General features: G+C 39.2%; 2 protein-coding genes across 2 annotated transcripts in view; one reads left to right on the forward strand and one right to left on the reverse strand.

Moving 5' to 3' along the window:
* klhl15 (kelch-like family member 15) overlaps positions 1-18,004 on the forward strand; it is a 34,993-nt gene extending 16,989 nt beyond the window's left edge. Inside the window, exons 3-4 of the mRNA XM_068040499.1 lie at positions 7,228-7,939; positions 13,976-18,004. Of these exons, the coding sequence (XP_067896600.1) occupies positions 7,228-7,939; positions 13,976-15,085 (1,822 nt within the window). The 3' untranslated portion in view covers positions 15,086-18,004. The remainder of the gene's footprint in view (positions 1-7,227; positions 7,940-13,975) is intronic.
* A 4,887-nt stretch (positions 18,005-22,891) lies between these two features.
* The window catches only part of c10hxorf58 (chromosome 10 CXorf58 homolog), a 47,597-nt gene continuing 46,021 nt past the window's right edge, over positions 22,892-24,467 (reverse strand). The window contains exon 9 of the mRNA XM_068040500.1: positions 22,892-23,462. Coding sequence (XP_067896601.1) covers positions 23,292-23,462 — 171 coding nt within the window. The 3' untranslated portion in view covers positions 22,892-23,291. The remainder of the gene's footprint in view (positions 23,463-24,467) is intronic.

Here is a 24,467-nt window from a genome sequence, read left to right on the forward strand (position 1 = left end):
CTGCGACGGTTCTTTCGAAGAGCAATCCAGTTCTTCTCATTCACCCACTTGCTCCCCATAGCCCTGAAATCTTTTCTCCTTCAATTTATTAACTTGCCATGGCAATTGTAGCTACTTCTGAATCTGTTTCCACCACCCTGTCAAGCAGTACATTACAAATCTTAAGCACTTGTCATGTAAAATGTTTTGCCTCATGTCGCCTCTAGTTCTTTCTTTCAATCACATTAAATCTGTGCCCTCTGGTTATCAACCCTTCAGCTATTGGAATCAGTTCTCTTTAAAATCATCAACAGTTTAGATAGAGTAAATAAACACCTATCATATCTACCCCTAGCCCTCTCTGCTCTAATGAGAACAATTCCAGTTTCTCCAGTCTATCCATGTAACTGTAATCCCTTATTCCTGGCACCATTTTAGTAAATCTTTTCTGCACCCTCCCTAAGGACTTAAACATCATTCTAAAGTGTGGTTTTGAAATAGAATTAATGGATTAATCCAGATAAGTTTATCCATAAAATAAATTTGTAGAAAGTTACATTTCAGTGATATGTTGGAAACAGAAATGGCTTTTGGCCAGTATTAAATAGCAAAAAGGCTGCTTGCTTCTGTGGAAGGGGCAATGGCAAGCGATGAATTTGCCCCCTGTGTATTAAATTGCCAGTCCCAGTCATACTCAGCCTTGAGACAGTTGTGAGTAAAGGTGAGGGGCATCCCCACAAGAAGGGAAAACTGGTGTCTAAATGATTGTTCACATTCATGCAGTTCTTGCTAGTTAATTACAAACAATGGCCACCGTGAAGATTGAGGCTTCTTTTCCCACCAATAGGTGCTAACAGGTTATTTTTCAATTAACAAAAGGATTGTCTTCTAGGAAAATAGCTGGAATTCCAACTCCCAAATGCTTCTCAGTGATCCCTGTTGGAAGCGTGGCTGTGATACTCACTGTGGAATAACAGCCTATTGACGCCTTAGTCATAAAATTATGATCTTGATAATTGCAGGCACACCCACCCCAGCAGTAGGAAGGACTGGCTAGAAATTGAAGCTAGCATCTCTGATTCTGATAGGCTGTCAGCAACTGCAGTGGGTGCTGGGAGTTAGATTAGTAGCATAGTTAGTTCAGTGGTACAGGATTTGAGATAAGGGAGCAATATGTATGCTGCTGCTGCCTGCTGCAATTTTGTATGAAAGTGCATTAAACAAATAATATGCAGAAATGACACCCTCTATAGAAAAAGAAACTAATACTGGGAGCTAAATGTAGCTACATATAAATGCTGCTTCCAAGGAAAGCCCAAGTTTTGACTTAATTTTGGGATGGAAAACTCTCAAGCTTACATAGACAGCTAGGCCAGCAGTCATCTTACATTGGCAAGATGAGTACTGGAGATGGAACTTGCCTGACAGTGAATTTCAGAGTTTGACTGTATCATAGCTGCTGCTTTACACAGAGGCTGACACTGGACAGCAGTGCTGCTTTCCTTTGGGCAACTTTTATAACAACCATGAATTGTTGTACATCAAAATGAATGCATGTCTGAAGTAATGCCCTGTGCTCATCCACGACGAAGCCCTGCGTTAACAACAACGATACTTGATTAAAAGCAAAATACTGCGGATGCTGGAAATCTGAAATAAAAACAAGAAATGCTGGAACCACTCAGCAGGTCAGGCAGCATCTGTGAAAAGAGAAGCAGAGTTAACGTTTTGGGTCAGTGACCCTTCTTCGGAACTGATAAATATTAGAAAAGTCACAGAGAAGTCAACGATTCTTGATTGTTCTTACAGAGAGCCAGCACAGACACGATGGGCTGAATGGCCTCGTGCTTTAACCATTCTGATTCTATGATCATTTTGGGGCTTTGCTGTATAAGAAAATGCTTGAAGAATGGCCATGTGGGCAAGGCACCACAGACCTGTGCCCCAACGAGAGTTGCTGCCTTATTTGTACTGGGAAGAACAATTGGCTTACCTGGGTGTATTTTCCAAAATTATGAGCTTTATTAATAGTTTTAATTCAGTGCCTAACAACAGGTGCTGCCTAATACATCAGGAGTTGCTCTTTCTTTTGTTAGTTCATTACTTTTCCATTGTAATGTCCTGTGCTCATCCACAACGAAGCCCTGCATTGACAACAGAGTGTCTCAATTGTTCTTAGAGAGCCAGCACAGACGAGATGGGCTGAATGGCCTCCTCCTCTGCTGTAACCATTCTATGAGTATGAATCATCATCGATTTTATGCAACAAATCTGTGTTTTATAGTACAGCGTGTTGCTGTTTTAGAATCACTGAAATTTCCACACTGAGGGTATTTAGCTTATCATGTCTGTGCCATGGCTGTTTTTTTACATTAGAGCTTATTCTAATTTTCGTTCCACACCCTATCTCTGCTATCTTCTCAAACCCTATATCTTCTCCCAAATGCTTTGTTCCTCTGATTCTAGCTTTCTATGCATCTCCCAACCTTGTTCCCATATTAATGGCAGAGTGATAAACAACTTCAGTCCTACATTTTAAAGCTGTGCCCTCAAACTTCGCCACCTCTTCCTCCACCTTTTAAAAATTTCTTAAGACCCCTCTCTTTGGCCGTGATTTCAGTCACTCCTCCGAAACTTCTTTCCCAGATCAGCGGCAGTTTTTCTTGTGCCTTGGGATCTTTCTTATATAAAGGTGCTATATAGATACAAATTGTTGTAAAATGGAGATTGAAGCAGTGCAACATTGTGTACTTGTTACTGATGAAAGAATGGAAATGCAGCCAGACTGACTGAATTCCAACTTTAACAACAGTAAAAGTTTATTTTCCCCTCGAAGTGCCCTGCTTATCACTGTAAAAACCATTGATTTTACAACTTGTGTAACAGAATGCAGACATACACCCCTTTTTAGGTAACAAAAATGAAGATGCTTTTCATAGGAAATGAATGGATCAAAGTTGAGGTCAACTCATTTGTCTTATTTTGCCAACCAAAAAGGCTCTTCTCCGTGTTAGCTGTGACCTGGCTAGAATTTCAACTGTTTCGTAATTTAAAGCTGCAGTGGATTTGCAGTTGTTTTATGTTTCTGGAGAGCAATGTTTGCTGCTTGTCATGGTTTAGGATCAGACTTTTTTCTGCTTGCAAGTAAATTCCAGTTTTTACTTAGAGTCTCGTCCCCTTCCCCCTCCCACCATGACATTTTTGCTACTAATTTATTTTAAGTTTAAAATTGACACTTGGTGAAATACTACCAGGTAATTTTTTTTGTTGCATCTAACAATGTTCTAATTTACAAAGATGGGGGGACAGGGCTGGCTGCAATGAGAGTAGATCTATAACTTTTTTTAATGAATGGAGGCATCTTATTGTGCCTGCCTACAACAGTAAAATAAAACATAATTTGCAGGTTCCATGGAGGCGTGAAATAGGAAACTTCAGAGAAATAATTGCCTGAATATATAGCATATGCAAGATGCATAAAGCCTGCATTATCTTTAAATTTGGTTACAATGTCATGAAACAAGCCACTGAGTTGGGTGGATGAAGAAGTTGTACAGTTGCTGGCTTCTAATGAAACCCCTGCTAAACACTCATTAACTGAGTCAAGTGAACTCTTGAGAAACTATTGTCAGGTCCTTTGGTAAGGAAATCTGCTGTCCTTACCTGGTCTGGCCTGCATGTGACTCCAGACCCACAGCAATGTGGTTGACTCTTAAATGCCCTCTGAAATGGCCCAGCAAGCAACTCAGGTCAAGGGCAATTAGGGATGGGCCATAAATGCTGGCCATGCCAGTGACGCCCACATCCCATGAACGAATTTAAAAAAAACTCCATCCTTCTCTCTGGCAACTGTCTGAGGCTGAACCATACTGTTCGCAACCTTGATGTCATATTTGACCCTGAGATGATCTTTTGACCACACATCACTAAGGCCTCCTATTTCCACCTTCGTAACATCGCCCGATTCCACCCTTACCTCAGGATGTGCTGCTGAAAACCTCACCCATACCTTTGTTACCTCTAGACTTGACAATTGCAATGCATTCCTGGCCAGTCTCCCATGTGCTATCATCTGTGAATTTGAGGTAATCCAAAACTCTGCTGCTCTTGTCCTAGCTGCACCAAGTTCCATTCGCCCATCACCCCTGTGCTCATTGTTAAGCAGTGCCTTGATTTTTAAAATTCTCATCCTTGTTTTCAGATCCCCTCATGGCCTCATCTGTCCTTAACTACTCTAACCTCTTCCAACCCTAAAATCTTCTGAGATATCTGTGCTCCTCTAATTCTGGCCTCTTGAGCATTTCTGATTTTAATTGCTCCACCATTAGTGGCCGTGCCTTCAGCTACCAGGGCCTTAACCTCTGAAATTCCCCCCAGACCTTTCCTCTCTACCTCGCTTTCCGACTTTAAGACACTCTTTAAAACTGACCTCTTTGACCAATCTTTTGATTATCTGGCCTAATATCTCATGTGGCTCGGTGTCAAATTTTGATTTGTAATGCTTCTGTGAAGTGCCTTGGGGACGTTTCATTATGTTAGGCCGCTATATAAATGCAAGCTGTTGCTGTCAGGCCCACTAAATAAGAAGCTGGATTAAATTGTAACTGAAGTGACCAGCCAAAGAATTAGAAAATAAACTCATTTTTGGTACAAAAAAAAAAGTTTTGTGTCTGTGCCTGTGATTCAGATACCAAGTCCCATTTGAGTCCGTGGTAAGTTTGCTGATCTTGATTAGGGCTGTGCTGAAAGAGCTGTGATTGTCTCAGTGTCCCTGAGTAGGGGAAAATGTAAGCTGGGTTTCCAGCCCTTTATCACTGCTCAACAGCCCTGCTGGAAATATTCCTGTGTATCCACTGGGTGAAATTTGGATCAGTTTATCTATTATGTCCCCATGGATGAAGAGCCTAGTGACTCACTGTTGAAGCTTCTAAATAAATAATGGCCATTTAGGAGAGGATCCAACGGGTGACCATAGATCAGTACCCTAGCTGATTCACTGCCACCAGAAGAGTAGGAAGAATGTTGAAAAAGAAAGCAGTCTCCTTTTAAGTTTTAAAATACCAATATAATTGCTGAATGAAACGCAGTGGCCCTGATATTTCTGGGAAGGGGGAGGGAGCCTGTGTTCCCTCTTTTTGTTGTGCGGTGCTTTTACATTTCTTTTGTGTACACGCACATTATCTTACAACTTGTGAGTGGTCTGCATGATACCTTCTGGGTTGTTGCACATACATGCACCTTGGAGGGAAGCCTGGGTTTGTGGGTGTCGCTGGGAATGTGTAGTGTGTCAGTGTCATTTTTTAAAACTCTGTTTTCCAGCTAGCAAGAGGCCAGATTGAGAGTAGGGGCGGGAAAGCCAATGGTAAAATATTGCAGCCAGGGACAGCCCCGGAAATTGTAAAAGATCATGTAGGGGGTCCGGGATGTAGAAGTATGCAGGGAAGGAAAGATCAAGGCGTAGTGGACTTGGTTGGTGGGGTGGGGGGTGGGGGGGGGGGGGGGGGTGTTGGGCCGACTGCGGAAGAAGATTGCTTAATGGGTTGGTGGAAGCACTCTGCTCTTTGTGGCCCCACGTGCAGTGCTGTAAAAAGCACTTACATACTTGCACCGGCTGCTTCAGCCTCCCATTAGCTTACAGGTTTCCTGAGCCCTAGGAAACCTGGCCGGCCAGTATTAAATTCAAATGGCTACTATCTTCAGTTGCCAGTTGCCAGCGATCGCCAGAGCTGGCGGGCAGCCATAAAGGCGGGGCTAAAGTGTGGCGAGTCGAAGAGACTTAGCAGTTGGCAGGAAAAAAGACAGAAGCGAAAGGGGAGAGCCAACTGTGTAACAGCCCCAACAAACAATTTTTTCTGCAGCACCTGTGGAAAAGTCTGTCACTCTAATATTGGCCTTTATAGCCACTCCAGGCTACTCCACAAACCACTGACCACCTCCAGGAGCTTACCCATTGTCTCTCGAGATAAGGAGGCCAAAGAAGAAGAAGACTATCTTCAACACCTATGCAGTAATCTGGTGGGGTGAATTGTCCACTCGTTCTAAAACCTGCCTGATTTTCATAATTATCATGCCATTGATTTGTTCTGGAAAAAAATAAGGTGGACTGTATAACAAACAGATGATTGAATCTGTCAAGTTAGTGCCCAGGTATTGAGAATGAAAATCTATCCCAGTTAGTCCACCAAGCTCTTCTGTGGGGAAAAACAGCAGTTCAATCTCTTACCTAGTTATTGCTTTGTTAAATAGCACTGAATAAGGAAAGATCTGTTTGAATTTAGGTATGATAGGTGTGTCGTTGCATATCAGTTTAATGTTGAGTAGGTGAGAACGTCAGAGGATTCGTTACCAATCTTTGTTTTAAAGGTTAAAACAATGACTAAAAATATTTCATTTTAGTCACTTTATGGTAACATTGCACTCTTTTACAAATGAGATGTATATTTATTTGTGTTGTACTAAATATTTTTTAAAAGGTTGAAATGCAAGGTTAGAATAGTGGTAATCTGCTAACTGTGTGTTAATCTTTGTGCTGTGCAAGATTGCGCAAAAGCCAGAGTGGAACTCAGAGTAACTGATTTACCTATAGTCGTGATTTCATTGGATTCTAAACATGTCTCAAAACCTACTTGGCTGTTTCAGGCTATTTACAGATCATTGCTTTTGAGAAGAATTCATACTAGTAACAAAAACTGATGCCAGTTGAGATCACTATAAAGTGCTGTTGATAGTAAACAGTGATAATGCTAGTGAGTACTGTATCAATAGTGAGCAGTATAAATACAAACTGATAGTGAGCACAATAAACAATATAAAGGTAAATTTTAACGCAAGATCATGGATATAATTTTTTCTGAAGATTGGGAAAATAAAATTGGGTCTTGGAGTTTGGTTGAATTGAGCATATATGGTGACTATAGGTGGATATGAGTATCAGTGCTGCTGTAATTAATTTATTTTGGTGTTTGATAATCTAACCAGCTGCTGGCATTAAGCCTTTGAGAACTGCATTAAGATTTGTGTATAAAAACACTTTCTAATTGTTAATTTTCTAAAATGTAGCTACAAGCATGTGCATTGTGCTACTTCAGAGGTTATAATAATGCAATGGTTAATATTTATGTTGTTAGGAGAGGGGAGTGGCAGCTAGGGTGAGCACTTGCGGCCAATAATTCTGTAGAATTTCTTTGAAATTAAATGTGTTAATTTTGTCTTGATCTGTATTAAGATTCATTTTTTTGACTGTTGCAGGGTATTAATGGCAGGAAACGTGGATGTGTACAACTCTTCTGTTCATGACTCCTGTGTTTCTTCAGGGTTTAAAACCCTGTACGAGGAGGGATTATTATTTGATGTCACCCTAGTAATTGAGGATCACCAGTTCCAAGCTCACAAGGCACTATTGGCTACGCAGAGTGACTACTTTCGAATAATGTTCACTGCTGACATGAGGGAGCGGGACCAGAACAAGATTCATCTTAAGGGACTCACTCCAACAGGCTTTAGTCATGTGCTTCAGTTTATGTATTATGGCTCCATTGAACTGAACATGAGCACTGTCCATGAGATCCTGCAGGCAGCCATGTATGTCCAGTTGACCGAAGTGGTGAAATTCTGCTGTTCTTTCCTGTTGTCAAAAATCTGCTTAGACAACTGCGCAGAAATCATGCGACTTTTGGATGATTTCAGTGTTAATATAGATGGTATTCAAGAGCAACTGGACAAGTTCCTGCTAGAGAATTTCGTGCCACTCATGTCCCGAGCTGACTTTCTGTCGTACTTGAGTGTTGAAAAACTTTTGTCATGTTTGGAGAATGATCAACTGAGCCGATTCCCAGAGATTGAGCTCTTTGAGGCTGCGCAGGCCTGGCTGCGACATGACAGAAGCCGTTGGAGGCACACAGATGCCATTGTTCAGAATGTCAGGTTTTGTCTGATGAATACGACAAACGTTTTGGAAAAGGTTAGTATGTTTGAAAGCAGTAACTGAGAATCGACACTTAGCTAGACCATTGTGTGTGCTGTGGGGAAATTATCAGTCAGGGTCCGTTTACTCTTTGCTTTAGCTGGTTGATCTGTTATCGTTAGCAATTACTCTTTGCCTTCTTTGCTTCTTCACTTTTTAGCTATTGCTTTATGCTATCGCTGATTACGCAGTATTCTTGTATCATAGGGTGAGGGAATGTTATTACAGCGTTTACGAAAAACAAGGTTACAGTAATTTTTTTGTCATATAGTACAGTGATGTAAAAGTTTTTTTGATAATGCAAGAATTTAGATAATGCTTTGCTGTAGCATGCCATTGAATTGATTTCTCGTTAATATACTTGGGGAGAAAGATAGCTTTTTGAATGTTACCTCAATGCAAACAGTTATATTAAGCTTTTATTGTAAAAGTGCTAAAGCTCTGCTTTAATCTCCTTTTCAAACTAGAGCACTTCCCATCTTGATGCAATCTCGGCTATGAATGGCAGTACAAACAGTTTGGATTTTTGGGAAGCAGGTTCTAACAAGCCTTTTGATCACTGGTAGTCTGTAGACGCCACTTCATGTGGAACTGGGATTGAATCTGAGATCCTGGATTCACCTGCACCAGAAGCTAGTAGAAGATAGTATTAACAGAGAGACAGGACAGAAAGACAACTAATCATGGGTTAGGAGTCAGAGGATCAGTTCATGTGATTGATGTTCAGTACAAAATATCCCTGTACAATTGGGTTATCCATCAGGTTTTGATTGGCTATCCAGATTCAGTGGGTGACTGGCATTACTTCTAACTTCTGTGAAATCAACTGAACTGAAAAATTAGACGAATAATTTAAGAACATTGCTCTTCAGCAATAATTTCATAGTTTTGCTTTGTGTTTCTGCAGTTTGGTGGTGGTCCTGTCTTTCTTTTCTAAACAATGCCACTATAGGAAGGGGTCCAAGTGTGTTTCTGTTCAAAATCATCATGTTCAAACCCAGACCCAGCAGTGTCTATGCAGTAGGCATCAACATGTTGGGATTGAACGGAGCTTTTGTCCTCACACACTACAGCAGACTGTTGAGATACTTTGTTTGGATCTGAAAGCATGCCAGCAAACTCTTAAGACGCTGTTGTATTTATGTATGTCATAGTCACAATGAATTCAGAGGAACCAAATGAACATAGAAAGCCTAAGAGATTTGAATTCAGGCAGGTCTTGATAGGGTTCATGCCCCTTTAAAGGAGAATTATGTACCCTTTTGCACTTGTATTTATTTGAATCTATGCACACACAATTTAGTACAGTTCCACCTTGGCAGGAAATGCCCTGTTATATCTCCAACGTTTGTGTGGAATGATTGCAATACAATTGGTTATAAATTCTGTAAATGTGATATTCTTGTAGCCAAGAAATACAGTGGAGCACACTTAAGATCAATTATTTTTCTCTCCCAGGTCATGCACTTCTTGCAACCAAGTGGGCAGGTGTGCAAGAGTTGCTGTGGAGGCACCTGCTAGGAGACCAGAGGAATGGTCTGCTGAACATGGCTTCCAGTTTTCTCCTCCCTCCCTTTGAGTTATCAACAGCATGGTTGTAATCAGAGATATCGTTAAGTGGAAGCTTGAGCCTGCGTTCTCCCTTCTCCCTCTACCCACTCATCATCTTCCAGTATCTTGAGCTCTGTACCACATATAGCTGATGATCAGTTCTAAGGAGATCCAATGTCATTCAAAGTTTTGTAACCCAGGAACAGAATAATTTTGATTCCCAAATTAAGTACCATCTTATGCCAGCCTTTTTAAACTAATGTTATCAGCTGTGGTTAGTTTCAGAGCCTATATATAGCCCAAATAACACAACTTGTTAATCCAATGACTTGCGCAGCTCTTTGTTGTCCATACATCCAGTTGTGTTAAATTGATTAAGATACATAACAAAGCTGAGTTTGCTGCTTTAATATGACATTTAGTGGTGCTGTTTAATAATGACCTCCAGCTGCTATACCTCAGAGGAGTGGGCTTTGGTAAACTCTGTAGCTGTTAGTGATCACTAGATGTCTCGAGTCAAATGCTGTACAGTATTTACAGTGAACTGGTGACATCTGTCTGCAACAAGCCGGTCCTGCAATATACTACTTCAGTCCAATAAAACCAATGGTGAATGATTGGATCGAGACTGAAATTTTCTCAGGCAGGCAAGAATTGAGCTTAAGATGGTTCCACTGTAGTTATCAGTAGATGGCAAATGTTACAGCTACTGTGTTTCTAAGTTGTGATTTGGTGAGGTGGGAATGAAGGAAGCAGAGTTAATATGCCAGTGTTAGTGTCTGTAATTGCCATTCATCTTGTATGTGAAAATGTACACATTTGTGATATAATTACAGAAACTTTCTTGAGCAACATAGATGTGTTTATTGTTTTTGTTTGGTGTTTTATTTATTTGATTGGAGGAGGGAGGGAAGGGACAGGACACACACTTTTACTCTAATACAGCTCACCTTTTGCAGTAACACACCAGTCGTATGGCGTGGACTGATACTCCCAGCACACATCAAAGTGTGGAGAGCATTTGTACTGGGGATACCAACCTAGCCAGTAAGTCATTGTGTGTTTATTTGTACATAATGAGTGTAACTAAAACGCAAGCTGTAAGAATGATTGGAGCACAGACTGTATAGTAAGATTGGACGTAACTCAGAGGAAGAAAGACATGATGCCATAGTTTAAAAATCTTAATTATGAGGAAAAGTTCCAAATTAATTGTGGAGGTTCTTTTTGCTGTTTGATTTCTTTTCCTCCTCCCTTCCTCCTGAATTAACCAGTTGATCGGCCATGGCAAAACGTGAAGTATGAACGCTTTCTCCATGTGAGGCTGACCAGGTAACTTCAAGCAATGTCAAAGTAAATTATTCCTAGAATTTTTAAAAATCTGACCAGTTTTACTTAAAGAAGAGGAAAATTATTAACTGGTACATTTAAATTTTGGTCCTGCTATAATGCTTCAGAACTTTGTTTTTCTTTTCCCACAAAAAATGCTGGAATTTGGTGTACTGAAGTTAAATTACAACTAAGAGTAAGATACTGCATCATGAGGCTAGCTACATTAGTCCAGAGTTTTCACAGTTTCATAAACCCATCTTTATATGAATTTATACCATCATGTGTTCAGATGCAACAAAATGATATGCTACAGATACCAGCAATTCTGACCTTCAGGCATCAATTTTATATCCTGTCTCGTGCATCCATGCTAATACAAAAGGATTCTTTGCTGCTTCATTATTCCAGCCTTAAACAGCCAGTATTAGCTTTTTACCAACTTCCTTCCATGTTGGATGCTCATATTTTGTAATATAATTTGTATGACCTGATTAGGTTTAAGCTTGGTGGAAACCATAAGCAGCAGTACAAGCAAATTTTTCCTATTAAAACATTTGTGCTGCTGTTTAAGTAACAAAGTAGCGTGGATAGCATACTGCAGTTTTATAATTGCAATTGGTTTCTTTCGTCGCTCCCCTGACTCTCCCCCCTCCCCACCCCCCAAAAAGAAGACTGTTTCCATTGATCCATGAACATGCTCCTTTTAGACTTGTTTTTGTTACCTCAGGCTAAATGTCTTTTGGACAGGGACTTGTGCACTTTATTGGTTAACTTCTAAAAGCAGGCATGCTAGGAATGGCTTGGTGCTGAAATAAATATCTTTGAAGGATCAACTCCAAATGTATTTTTTATGAATTGAATGCTTTAGCACAGTGCTTTCCGTGGTGACCTTTACATCCCAGATCTGCTACTGTTTTGTGATTTAATGGTTATTCTTGCTTTTGTTTTCTTGCAAGCAATAAGCCTCATCTCTTTGAGATATTAATACACCGTTTACATGTAACCCATCCTTTAGGGGATTGCCATGCTGGTGTTGTGGAAAACTTTTTAATTGGCCTGTTCATTGAAAGTTCCATGGTTCTACGATGACTGCAATTCTTATGTTCTAAAGAGTAAGAAGAAGGCCTCAGCTGCCCCCAGCTCTTTCTTCGGAGGGAGAATATTCGGGGGGGAAAATGTGGGGTGCTTCTAAAGGATTTAAAAAAAAATGTGAGCTTAGTTTGTAAATTTGTCACATGGTGTGAGAGTGATCTCAACAGACCAGGAACACCCCCCAGTTTGTTCCCTGGACACTGTCCCACCCAAGGGATGGGAAAAATCAACCAAAGCTTTAGGCTTTTGATAACTATATTAAGTACCCTTGATAAAGTCAGGTGAGGACAAGCATTGTCTTAACTGTGATGCTGCTACCATCAAATAGTTTGCCAGTATTCACTTTCTAAGCTGATTGTGGAGTATATACACCTGGATGAGGTGCAGGAAAGCTGCTTATGCCTATGAACCATTCCCCAGTACAAGTCCCTGCCGTCAGAGGGAGAGGTAGAAAATACAAATGTACAACAATACCTTTTCCACTTCCAATGAGACTTGTGTGTCATATATAATCACATTCTGGGTGGTTTCCTTACTTATTTTAAACATTTTCCACAAGGTGTTGTTGAGACTGTTACTGTGACATTACATAAAGTGTCAGGTGGAAAATCTATCCATACCTGAGCTGTTTTCTAAAGTTAAATAAAGTCCCAAATTCAACTTCTCACTTATTCAGCAAGGAAGTAGATAAAGAACTGTATAAGGTTTTTGGGAATTGAATTATTTCTTGTGGAAGAAACACACCACTATGAAATGATTTTTTAAAAAGTTACTTTCCTTCTCTTAAACTGGTTTCTGAATTTTACCTATATTAAGTTTTCATTAGAAGGTTAGTGGCGGGGTTTGCATTGTAGTCACAGGGCATTTTGTTATTTAAGAGAGTTGATTGGGAGGCCGGTCGGTGTTGGTGCTGATTCCTATATGTGACTGAAATGTGTTTTGTGCAAGAAGTAAAAAAAGAAACTTGCAATGTAATACAGTTTCCATTTTCTTTGTGTTAACCACAGTAGCCAGTCCAGGTCAATGTGTGGAGTTGTTTTTTTGTTACAATACTCCAATCCTCCTCTTTCCTGTTTCAGATTATTGTACTATTGTATAAAGAGTTCTTATTATACAATCTCCAAATTAAATCCAATGTTGTTCTACAGTTTGTAAAATGTAATATCCTGGATCCTATCATCAGTTTGTGCAAAAGTCAAAGGGTATTCATCATGCACTTTAAATGGCCTCTATGTTGAATCTGTTTGGTGCAAAATAATCGTTGCTGTGCTTTCAGAAGGAAAAGTTAATGAGTATGGCATCAACTAATTACATGTTGAGTGCCTCATATTTAAGTGAGACCACAAATGTTTTCCATTCCCTGCAGTATTTAAATATCCAGTTTAAGTTGGAGGTGGTCAGATTTTTTTTTAATATGGGGAAATTCCATGCTGTCCTCCCTGCACGATGGTGACTTGATAATTAAATCATTAAGAACAAAGCATGGCTGCAAAGGTAACAAAACTAAAATATTTGCTGTTGCTGAGGTTTAGTTTGCTGAAGATACTCACCTTGATCCAGTTGTACCGTAACTTTCCCAATGAGATGGTGCAGTATCCATTAAGTGTCATATTCATTTGTAAAGTACTTGGGGAAAGGAGGAACATGAAGTTTCTGCTTTCTGTGACAGGACATCACCCTACTAAACAGACTGCGGTAAAGTATGAGTTGTACAATTAAATTTTACATCACTACTTGCTCATTGTACTTGTGTGTAGTTTACATTGCATCACTATTGCTAACAAGAGTGTGAAGGCTGGATTGCCATGTTAAGGTAAAGTGCCTGTTGAGGTCTGGCCTAAAGTTGCACAACCGTGAAATCTAGGGCTTTTGGTATTGATTGTTGCAATTGGTGTTTTTCTTGGGCAAGGATTTCCAGTTATAAGCAGAAATTATATTGGGGTTGACAACCAGAACTGAATTAAACTGAAGACTGGAACAGAAATATTGCTGTTTAAAGTTTATCTTTCCTGTTTCCAAATTGTGACCATTTTATTATATATTCTCATTTCTTCTCAGGTGAAACCATCTGAATTTTATCGCTACTCGCGGCAGCTGCGTTTTGAGGTTGAGCAGGCTTTAAGTTACTTTCAGAACGTTAATCAACAACCTCTTCTGGAGATGAAATCTAATCGCATTCGCTCTGCCAAGGCACAGACTGCAGTTTTCCGAGGAATGATTGGACACAGCATGGTGAATAGCAAGATTCTTCTGCTGCACAGGCCCAGGGTCTGGTGGGAACTGGAGGGTCCACAAGTACCACTGCGACCTGACTGCCTTGCAGTAGTGAACAACTTTGTGTTTCTATTAGGAGGGGAAGAATTGGGCCCCGATGGTGAATTTCATGCCTCCTCGAAAGTTTTCAGGTATGATCCCCGACAAAATTCATGGTTGAGAATGTCCGACATGTCTGTCCCCCGATCTGAGTTTGCTGTTGGCATCATTGGAAAATACATCTATGCCGTGGCAGGGAGAACGAGAGACGAAACGTTTTACTCAACAGAACGATATGACATCACACAAAACAAATGGGAATTCATTGATCCATATCCAGTTAATAAATACGGCCATGAAGGAACAGTTCTCAACAATAAGCTATACATAACTGGTGGTATAATGTCCTCTTCAACCTCCAAACAAGTATGTGTATTTGATCCCAGTAAAGAAGGGACTGTAGAACAGCGGACAAGGAGAACGCAAGTAGTTACAACATGTTGGGAGAACAAGGCCAAAATGAATTATGCACGCTGCTTTCATAAAATGATTGCCCACAATGGGAAACTCTATGTATTTGGTGGGGTGTGTGTAATTTTACGGGCATCTTTTGAGTCTCAAGGCTGTCCGTCTACAGAAGTTTATAATCCTGATACTGATCAGTGGACGATCCTAGCATCAATGCCCATAGGAAGAAGTGGACACGGGGTTGCAGTTGTTGAAAAGCAGATAATAGTTCTTGGTGGCCTTTGTTACAATGGTCAGTATAGTGACTCCATACTCACCTTCGATCCAGAAGAAAATAAGTGGAAAGAAGATGAATACCCAAGGATGCCTTGTAAGCTGGATGGCCTGCAAGTCTGCAGCCTTTACTTTCCTGACTTCATATTGGAACATGTTCGGCGATGTACCTAAAACATGGCTTTAGCTATGTTACACTAATCAACTGGAGGGGAAACAGAGTAGATTTTTAATGGATTTGCGTGAGAGCAAGTTATGCAGTATTGAAAAAATATTGCCCTTGAAATACAAGATGCCAAAAAGAAGAAGCTGTGTACGTCTTTTCAGTGCAGTTCACAGTGTTATTTTTTGTTTAATTTTATTAGGTGTAGTCTTTGTCAAAATCTATAAAAGATTTTAGATTAATTAATTCTCTACCATTTAAGTTTAAAAACTTAGTTAATGGGGAAGTTTACGTTTGTAACTGTACTTGACAAGTTGCCCCTTGATACCCTTGCATCTTCAGCCTGGCACTCTTAGTACCTGGTACAATTTTTGGAGGGCTTACCAGATGTATCTGAATTTTTGGCCACTTTTATCATTTATTAGGTTTTTCCTTTTAGTTTCCTGTTTAGAATTTTATCGCAAACGTTGGCCTTTCCACTAAAACGTTATTTCTTGTGAATTTTTACCCTAGTTTTCCCTGTTGTCTTTCATTATCTGATCAATCTGGCTCAGAATTATGCACCCATCAAATACAAACTCTTTAAGACAGTAAGGTTATGAAACTACCACATTGTGCAGTTAGTTTTAATGCATGGAGGAAAAAAGTGCAATCTAGGTGCTAGGAGAATTTTTGCAGAATCAGATGATTATTTTGGGGAAATGAAAACCTCTTGAAGAAAATGTTGAGTTTCCTCCTGTGTTTAAACTTGTGCTTAACAGATTGATTTTGTGTGTTCGCTTTTCATAAGCTTTAACATGAATACAATCCTTTTTTTAAATCTTTATTTGTAATGTAACAGTTTTATTTTGAGTTTCCAAAGGACAGCCCTGGAAACCAAAACTCCAGCGTTAATCATATCCTGCACTATTCTAGCTCAGATAATATGAGGTAATTTACAAAAGGGTAGCTGGGAAATCCTTCATTAGGTCACTGCAATGTCTTTTGTATGTTTTAAACTTCATCATTGTGTGAATGAGAGGTTTGAGATAATAGGATAAGCTTTCAATAGAATTACAGGAGTCGGGTAAACAAGTTCCACATTGATTTGAGTTGAAATGAACTGTATTGTGTTTGGGTGGTAATAACACTGGAAAGGTTTCTCTTTTAAAAATAAAAAAATGTTCTGTTCTAAGAACAAACTGTTTTTCAAAATGCACGTAGATGTATATTTTAGTACCATCTCCATGCCATCATTTATTCTAGAATAAATGGTAAACTCCAGTTGCAGCTTTTCCAGGGACTCAACAATATAACTTGCACATTTGTAACACTCTTTATTTCTCTTTGTGACCCACAAAGCTTATTTAAAAATATTGAACACGTTTACCATTTTAACCATTCTGGAAACCAAAACAAAGTCAGTCATGGATTTGATTGTAGGAAAAATAGTAGACTTATCATAAAAATTGTAAAGGGACAGAAAAAAAATCAGGAAGTGTAAAAAGTTTTGCAATGTAAATACTGAATCTTATTTTTCACTCTGGGTAAAGTGGATGCATCAAGCTTCCAAATAAAGTGTATTTAGTTAGTTATAGTCTTGAAAATTTGTGCAACTGAAAATTAAAATATTTTTAAAAAATGATTTATCACTGACATATGCTATTGTAGCAATTAAGCAATTCAAATTTAAGACTTCTCAGTTACAAGATGACATTATATATCAACAAGCTATATTCATCATTTCTGTAGAGGTGACTGTAGTCACTAACACATCCTAGTCACTTTACAATGTATGTGTTCCAGTTCAGTAGGATGCACCTTTGCAAACAACCATCTTGCTAGTTTTATAAATTCAATTTCCATTAATAAAAGGCCATCTACTGGATTGCATAATGTACAAATTGCCACTTTAAAAAAAAAACACAACTCCCTGTACTGAAGTTTTTTTTTTTGAAGCCTTATGCTTATTTATAATAAAATTTGAGAAAAGTATATGTCTGTAGGATTGGGGGGTGGGGGCAAGAAATTGAATCAATCCATGAAAACAGTTACAGTCAGAAGGAAAGATCTGTGTCATACAGAAAAATATGTAGCTAACATGTTTGTGCCTGGAAACTTCCCCCTCTGTTAATAGGAAGACACTATTTGTGTACAAGTCACAAACCTTGTTCTGGGTTTTAACAAATTACCTACAAATTAATTTAAAGATCTTGCAATAGGCAACAGGAAGGTACTTAGTTCTTTAATTTCGTGAACATTTTGATAAACTGGGCATTCAGACTGTTGTCCCAGGAGTTTTAAGTGCCTGTGTTGACAAACTAAATCTGAGGTTAAGACCAGTCCGCAAGGATTCCTACAGTAAATCATTATGTTCTATTGTTACTAAAATTGGGGCACTGAAAAGCACAGCAAACTTAAACTTCTGTAATGCATTGCCATGGTTTTGAATAAAAGGGAAGTTTTTCTACATTTGAAACAGACTATGTAAATCATAAATGTTTGGCTGTTCTTGGACTACTTCACAAATGCAGCCAGTGTAGTTAAAGTACAACTAAATGTAGTTTTCTTAAATGCTTTAACAATTTTTTTTTAAAGATTTTATTCTCCTACTTGAAGTCTACTCATCTCTGGTCATTGTCGAGTCATGGACCAGATGATCTTTTTGGTGCTGAGGATCACCTTGACCAGTAGGAGCAGGCAGTAGCACTTACAGTCTAAGGCAGACCCAAGTTGAAATGCATTTACATGTTCACTATTTGACTGTTCATGTCTTATTATTTATATTAACTATACCCTCACTGGAAAAATTGGAACCACATTGCAGTACAATATACAAAATATTCAAAACCCACTTAATCAGTGCAAAAAATATTTTGTGACTTTTTAAAGCTGAAGATATTTGTAAAAACTGTAAAAAGTGTTAAATAAAAAGAGTTGACTTTTAAAAAGGACTCCTTTATTTGTCAATTCTACTTGAGTATTTGAAGATCTATCAACACTTATTGCCTTAATTCCTATTAAAGGTAATGCCAGAAAGAATCCCAAATGTATTTATGGGCTTGCCGTGATGTCTCATTTTGGATGAAAAATAAGTTTGTGTATTTTTCTATTTTATTAATGTATCAATAGACATACATGATATTGGGATGAATCTTTTCAAAGGTAGCAGTACTCAAATGACCATGGTATGACTGAGTACAGGACAAAAGAAAGTGTGCAGTACTTTTACGTATTTCATCTCTTGAAAATCTGCTGTATGAAATCCAATGAGTGTTGCAGTGATTTGCTGATGAGTACATTTAAAATTTTTTGACAGCTGGGTATTCACTCAACAGAAGCTGACCAAATTGTTCAACACATATGCAAATGTGTTTTTTGTAATTTATTGTGCTTATAGTTCTTTTGCTTAAATCAATAACCCCCTTTCTCTCCACCCTATTACAAAAAGGTTGAAGTCAATGTTTATTTCACTAACGCTAATAAAATACAAACATAAGGAAACAGGATTTTTTTTTAATGTGGCATATATTCCTGGGGCTTCTCTTTCTCTGTTTAATTTGATGCTCTGTAAAATAAAGATGTTATTTTGTTTGCTACAACAGTGATGGGGTGTTTCTGTTCAGGTAACACAAATCTCAATCAGAAATGAAACGATAATAACCTCCATTTTAAGTACTCGAACCTTAAATTTGCACCTTCTGTAGAAATTTAAACTAACTTGCAGTTTTACCCAATAAAATCTTTGTTCAGATAACAGGAACTATAGTTGTGTAGTATGTATTCTTAAAAAGTACCACTTAGTGGATTAACAACCTTTTAACTTGGCACTGCTCTAAGGCAAGGCAAGACTCATTTTTGTTCTTTCGTCTGTGCTGAGTAAGCTAAACTCATCAGGGGTAATTGGAACTGGCCTCCGTATTTCTGGGCTGAATAGTAGCAAGATCAGCCACTGTTCCTGCTCTTCCTGGAAATTAGACAAGTGGATAGTTGTTCAGTGGATTTGGTTTAGCTGTGTTTCCATGGCCAAATAATCTGCTGCTTGGTGACTGGATTTGCACAGTATGAACAGTCACTTGTGTGAATTGCTAGTACACATGAAACTACTAAACATGGTTACCATCTTCAGGTCAGGAGGAGAAAAATTTAAAAGTATTTTCATAAGACTTCAAATAAGCATATCATGGCAATGAATGTGTTGGTAGTAACCAGAAGGTGTAATACTAAATGGTGAGTGTTATGGCTGCAATGTCCAGTACATTGAGTAACTTGCCAACCATTCAAATGTTGCTCATGCTTTGTTCTATTAGTGGCTGTTGCTGATCTTTATCTGCAGACTGTTTCTCTTAAGCTTACGGATTTGTAACTGTACTTAGTTTATATTTTAATGCACAATTTCCCACAGTCTGTTTTATTTGTTTTAAAAAAATTAATATTGAGTGGGGGGGAGGGTTGACATAGTGTTCCTGTACCAACAGACTGCATTTGTCAGTTTTAGGAGGTATCATTAAACTTGGGATATCTCCCAGCATTGAAGCATGCGCACCATTATAATCTTGAACATAATTAGCATCTGTTTCTTTAGCTCTTATTTTTAGCTCTTATACATGAAGATTAACATCATCCTCTCAAATTACAGCAATAAAGTCAGTTCTTCAGATCACTATTGAATTAATTCCAATTACAATGTGTATGTAGAAGCATACCTAAGAATAGAAACTTAGCAAATGCAGAATAGCATATTTGATTCTACTTTCTATACTTCTTAGGTGCTGCTTCCACAAATGTTTGTTAAATACACTTTTAACTCCATTCTCTCCTGAAGAAACTGATTCTAGATGCACTACTAGTCATAGAATACAGTAGAATCACAGAAAGTTTAAGGCACAGAAAGAGGCCACTTGGTCCATCGTGTCTGTGCCAGCTGAAAAACGATCCACCTATTCTAATCCCACCTTCCAACATTTGGTCTGTAGCCCTGCAGATTATGACACTTGAGGTGCATATCCAGACTCCTTATGAATGAGTTGAGGGTTTCTGCCTCAACTATCCTTTCAGGCAGTGAGTTCTAGACCCCCACCACCCTCTGGGTGAAAAAGTTTTCCTCATCTCCCCTCTAATTTTTCTACCAGTCACTTTAAATCTATGCCCCCTAGTCACTGACCTCTCTGCTAAGGTGAATAGGCCTTTCACCTCCACTATCCAGGCCCCTCAAACTTTTGGACATTTCAATCAGATCTCCCCTCAGTTCCAAGGAAAACAACCACAGCCTATCCAATCCTCATAGCTGCATTTTTCCAGTCCTGGCAACGTCCTCATAAATCTCCTCATCCTTTCTGTGATGAGGTGACCAGAACTGCGCACACTACTCCAGTTGTGGCCTAACCAATGAGTTAGAACCATAGAAAAATTACAGCACAGAAGGAGGCCATTCAACCTGTCATGTCCATGCCAGCCGAGAAGGGAACAAGAATAGAAACTAGCCGTCCAACTAATCCCACCTTCTGGCACCTGGTCCATAGCCTTGCAGCACTTCAGGTGCTGGTCCAGGTAACTTTTAAAAGAATTGAGGGTTTCTGCCTCCACCACTGTTCCTGGCAGTGAATTCCAGACACTCCCCACCCTCTGGGTGAAAATGTTTTTGCTAATGTCCCCTCTAATCCTACCAATCACCTTAAATCTCTGCCCCCTGGTAATTGACCTCACCACTAGGGGAAACAGGTCCTTCCTGTCTACTCTATCATAATTTTGTACACCTCAATTAAGTCACCCCTCAGCCTCTTCTGTTGTAAGGAAAACAACCCTTGCCTATCCAATCTCTCTTCATAGCTGCAACTTTCGAACGCAGGCAACATTCTTTTAAATCTCCTCTGTACTCTCTCCAGAGCAATTATGTCCTTTCTGTAATGTGGTGATCAGAACTGTATGCAATACACCAACTGTGGCCTAACCAGTGTTTTATACAGTTCCAGCATTACATCCCTGCTTTTGAATTCTGTACATCAGCCAATAAAGGAAAGCATTCCATAATCCTCCTTCACCACTCTATCTACCTGCCCTGCCACCGTCAGGGCCCTGTGGACATACACTCCAAGGTCTCTCACCACTTCTACTCCTCTCAATATCCTCCCGTTTATTGTGTATTCCTTTGCTTTGTTTGCCCTCCCCAAATGCATTACCTCACACTTATCTGGATTGAATTCCATTTGCCACTTCTCCGCCCACTCAACCAAACCATATTCTGGAGTCTACAGGTATCCTGTTCACTATCAACTACACAACCAATTTTTGTGTCATCAAATTTCCCGCATGCCTGCTAATAAGTCCAAATCAATATATACCACAAACAGCAAGGGACCCAACACTGACCCTGTGGAGCGCCACTGGAAACAACTTTCCATTCACAAAAACATCCGTCGACTACTACCCTTTGTTTCCTGTCCCTGAGCCAATTCTGGATCCAACCTGCCACATTGCCCTGTATCCCAAGGGCTTTCATTTTACTGACCAGTCTGCCATGTGGGACCTTGTCAAATGCCTTACTAAAGTCCTGTAGACCACAATCACTGCACTACCCTCATCAATCCTTCCTGTTACTTCCTCAAAAAACTCAATTAAGTTAGTAAGACATGACCTTCCCTTAACAAATCCATGCTGACTATCCCTGATTAATCCATGCCTTTCTAAGTGGCAGTTTATTCTGTCCCTCAGAATAGATTCTAACAATTTACCCACCACCGAGGTCAAACTGACCGGCCTATAATTATTTAGCCTATCCCACGCACCCTTTTTAAACAATGGTATAACATTTGCAGACCTCCAATCGTCTGGTACCTCTCCTGTATCTAGTAAAGATTTGAAGATGATCCTCAGTGCATTCACTATTTCCTCCTTGGCTTCCTTTAACAATCTGGGATGCAATCCATCCGGCCCTGGCGATTTATCCACCTTCAAGGATGTCAGACTCTCTAGTACTTCCTCTCTCATTATGCTTATCGTGAAATATTTCACTCTTTTACTGTCTATGGTAAATATGTCTACATCAACCGTCTCCTTTGTGAAGAATTATACAGTTATTTGTTTTAGTCTTCTGGTACCTTGCCCAAGTGGGCATATGTAACCCTAGATAATAGATCTTATCCTTACCTAAAGACTGCATTTTTCAGCTGTGGAGGAAATTTAAGGGTCATTGAAGCCAAGTGGACTGCTACAATCTACCAGGTATCAGTGATAGCACTTTTGCCTCTCAATCAGTATATTGTGGATTCAAGCCACACTCCAGAAACATTAGCAAAATCTAGGCTGACTTCACTGCAGTACTAATGGATTCTTCTTCACAAGGTAGCACCTCTTGAGGGGGCGTTGCTCTGTCACAGTTGCTGCTCTTCAGATGAGATGTTAAACTAAAGCCCTGTTCGCACTATTGAGCGAATCTAATAGATCCAATGGCACTATTCAAAGAAAAGCAGGGCGTTTCTCCCAGTGCCCTGGCAAACATTTGTCCCTGAAACATCACTAAAACCAATGATCTGGTCATTGATTTCCACACTGTTGGATTTTTCTGTGTGCAAATTGGATGCCTTGTTTGCACACATTGCTATATTTCAAAAGTAAAACAATTCGGGACATCTTGAGGTGAAAGGAGCTATGTAAATGTAAGGATTTCTTTAATTGCTTAAGCAGTGACTCCTGCTGCAACCTGGGGGGGAACAAGATACAAGATTGGATATGACTACTTAACTTCATGCATGCAGTATGGCACTAAGTAATATATAAGAGGGTAGCTAATTCCCATGTAACCATTGTATAGCATGAGTCACGTCCTCAGAAGAGAAAGGGAGAAAATCAAACGGTGGGTGGAAGGGAAGAATGAAGAAAGGACAATGTTGATTGCAGGTTATTGCTACAACTTAAACTATTTACTGTGAGAGAGGTCTTAATTTCATGCACTCGAATACATTTACATTAAAAGACTACAACCATTCATTTTGTAATTTTTTTTATCTGTATCCAACAGATCGATTTTGTGTATACAAACCTAAGGTACTTAGAATACAGTTTGTACACAGTGTTGATCAAAATGAAAGCCAACTAAAAAGGCTTTCAAAGGATATTATTTTTTTGAACAGGTGTAAACTGGCATGAGTTCTGACAATGCATAAATCAGGTTCTGTGGCTGCTACTGTTCCACTTCTAATAAATACATAGGGACAACTTTCCCTGACTGAAGTAAGGTTATCAGTCAAGTGATAGCTCTTGTGTCCAAGCATAGAGCTTATCCACTTCATGCTCCCATTCTTCATCTGAAGCTAAATAAGCAACTTGACTTTTCTTATCTTGATCACAGCTTTTGACAAACTGAGAGTCATCCTCTGCAAGACTCTGATGAGTGGGTTTATTCAATTCTTCCTGGAAATCACATTGATGAAGAATTATAGATTAAAGAAAATTGAAACAAAAGCATCAATGCAGAGTCTTCAAATCTTATGGCAGCATTATATCTTTACGTTTCCAAATAGGAAAGAATATTTTTTCCTGCTAATTAGAATACCACTCTTATACTCATTGATTACTTTATTACAGCAAAAGTGTAAACCACAATCATCTGTCAATGGTACACTACACTAGCACACAATGTGCATACTAGTATTTGGTACTCTACATGAATTTACAGGTAACCATACTAGCAATGACTGAAATAACTTTCTATTTAACTTCTCTTGCCTACCTCCCTAACTTTAATAGAGAAAAGTAATGTAAGAGGAAAAACCTTCAATGCAAAATCCTTCACTTTGTGTGTGTCAGGTTCAAAAGCCCTATCTGAGAGACACTGCATTTTACATGTCCCACACCGTCAAAGAGGTCTTATCTGTCAAAGCTCCCTGTTATGTACTAAATTCATTAGTCCTGTTAACTTGCTTAGTGATTGGGGATCAGCATTCTTCCTTTGTGCTCAGCAAGGTGATGATGTCCAAGGAATGGAACACTGCATTTCAAGTCCCCAGTGTCAGCAACATGCACTCCCAACAACATTTATCTCATTTTTTTTAAAGTAGAAAATTTCCTAAGATACTTTACAAAGAGTTGAAAAAAAAGACATAAAGAAATAGATGTTAAGCCATGAATCAACTAGGAAGGTGACAGAAAGCTTTTTCAAAAGATGAATTTTGCAAAGATTATTAACGGTGGGCAGAGAGGTGGAAATGCAAAGTGATTTGGGAGTGTATGGAGTGTGGGAATAAGAAGGGCACTCGAAATTAAGTTTAGAGATGACAAAAGCATAGCTAAGGGTTTCAGCAATGGACAGACTGAACTGGGAAGAGGTCTCGGTGATGGAGTGAACGTGACTGCAACCATGGCAGCATTTGAAGCAGTGTAAGGCAGAACAGACTATCAAGGTTTTGCATGATCTGG

The sequence above is a fragment of the Heterodontus francisci genome, chromosome 10 (assembly GCF_036365525.1).
Source record: "Heterodontus francisci isolate sHetFra1 chromosome 10, sHetFra1.hap1, whole genome shotgun sequence".
NCBI classification, from domain to species: Eukaryota; Metazoa; Chordata; class Chondrichthyes; order Heterodontiformes; family Heterodontidae; genus Heterodontus; species Heterodontus francisci.